This window comes from Syzygium oleosum, unplaced genomic scaffold (genome assembly GCF_021117445.2).
Source record: "Syzygium oleosum isolate NSW1041296 unplaced genomic scaffold, Sole_v2.1 Sole_v2.04, whole genome shotgun sequence".
Classification (NCBI taxonomy): domain Eukaryota; kingdom Viridiplantae; phylum Streptophyta; class Magnoliopsida; order Myrtales; family Myrtaceae; genus Syzygium; species Syzygium oleosum.
This window is the reverse complement of record NW_026607488.1, coordinates 13,656,068-13,657,033: the sequence shown is the minus strand read 5'-3', so window position 1 is coordinate 13,657,033 and position 966 is coordinate 13,656,068. Positions and strand designations below refer to the sequence as shown.

The following is a 966-nucleotide window of genomic DNA, read 5'->3' as shown; positions in this document are numbered from 1 at the left end:
ACAAAGCATATGCAGCATGATCACAAAGAGAGACTGTACCTGTGACCACGCCAGGCGCATCCTCAGCTTCCCTTCTCGCCATAGCATGCACTCTTCCTTGGGCCGACGGCCTATTCTAATTAGCCGGCTGAACAGCTCCAATCTGATTTCCATTCCAGGGCGGTTGCGGCTGCACAGGCGGTCCAGCTTGTCGGTTAGGGCAATTCCTCACTTGGTGCCCTCATTTACCGCATCCAAAGCACGCTCCACCCCTACTCGGGAAAGGTCCATTTCCGTGTCTACCCCCACAACTCTGACATACAACATTTGAGTAGTAAGCCGGCTTCCCGATATTCTTTCTGACAGGAGGGACAAAGCGCCTATTTCCCGCCATAGGTTTCTTTCCAAAATGCGATTTTCCCTAGCCGGGGCGTACCGCGATCTAAAAGCAGCAGCTCTCTCCATCATATCTCGTTCCACCGCTTGAGCCCATTCGTACAACTCGTTATAATCCCTCAAATTCAACATTATCAGTTGACTACGGAGCTCCAGCTTCAGCCCATCTAGGAACCTCCGGGCTTTATCCAATGGGTCATCTACCATCTTCAGTGCAAATTTGGACAACCTTGCAAACTCTGCCTCATATTGATCCACAGTCATCTTACCTTGACGAAGCCTCAAGAATTCAGCCATCTTTTGCACCTGGGCACTTTCCGAGAAATACTTTCCATTAAAGGCCTCAGTAAAAGCAGTCCAGTTCTGGGTCGTGTCAGTAGGGAAAACTCTACCCCGGGTGGCCTTCCACCAGTCATTTGCATTCCCCTGAAGTTGATACACCACCAGGGTCACTTTTTCTTCTTCTGTGCACCTCAGTAGCGCAAACGCTTTTTCCAACTCTTCGACCCAGAGGGAAGCAGCCTCTAGATCACCTTTCCCATCAAACTTAGGAGGCTTTAGCTTTAAAAAATGTTCCACCAACTGATGCAT

At 49.7% G+C, this 966-nt stretch overlaps 1 protein-coding gene across 1 annotated transcript; it reads right to left on the bottom strand.

The window, feature by feature from the left end:
* Nucleotides 1-207: 207 nt before the first annotated feature.
* Nucleotides 208-966, bottom strand: LOC115681827 (uncharacterized). The gene has a single exon (XM_030605900.1). The coding sequence runs from the start codon at nucleotides 964-966 to the stop codon at nucleotides 208-210; it is 759 nt and encodes a 252-aa protein (XP_030461760.1).

Excerpts from the sequence above, each read along its gene's own strand:
- LOC115681827 (XM_030605900.1), bottom strand. The coding sequence starts at position 966 with ATGCATCAGTTGGTGGAACATTTTTTAAAGCTAAAGCCTCCTAAGTTT.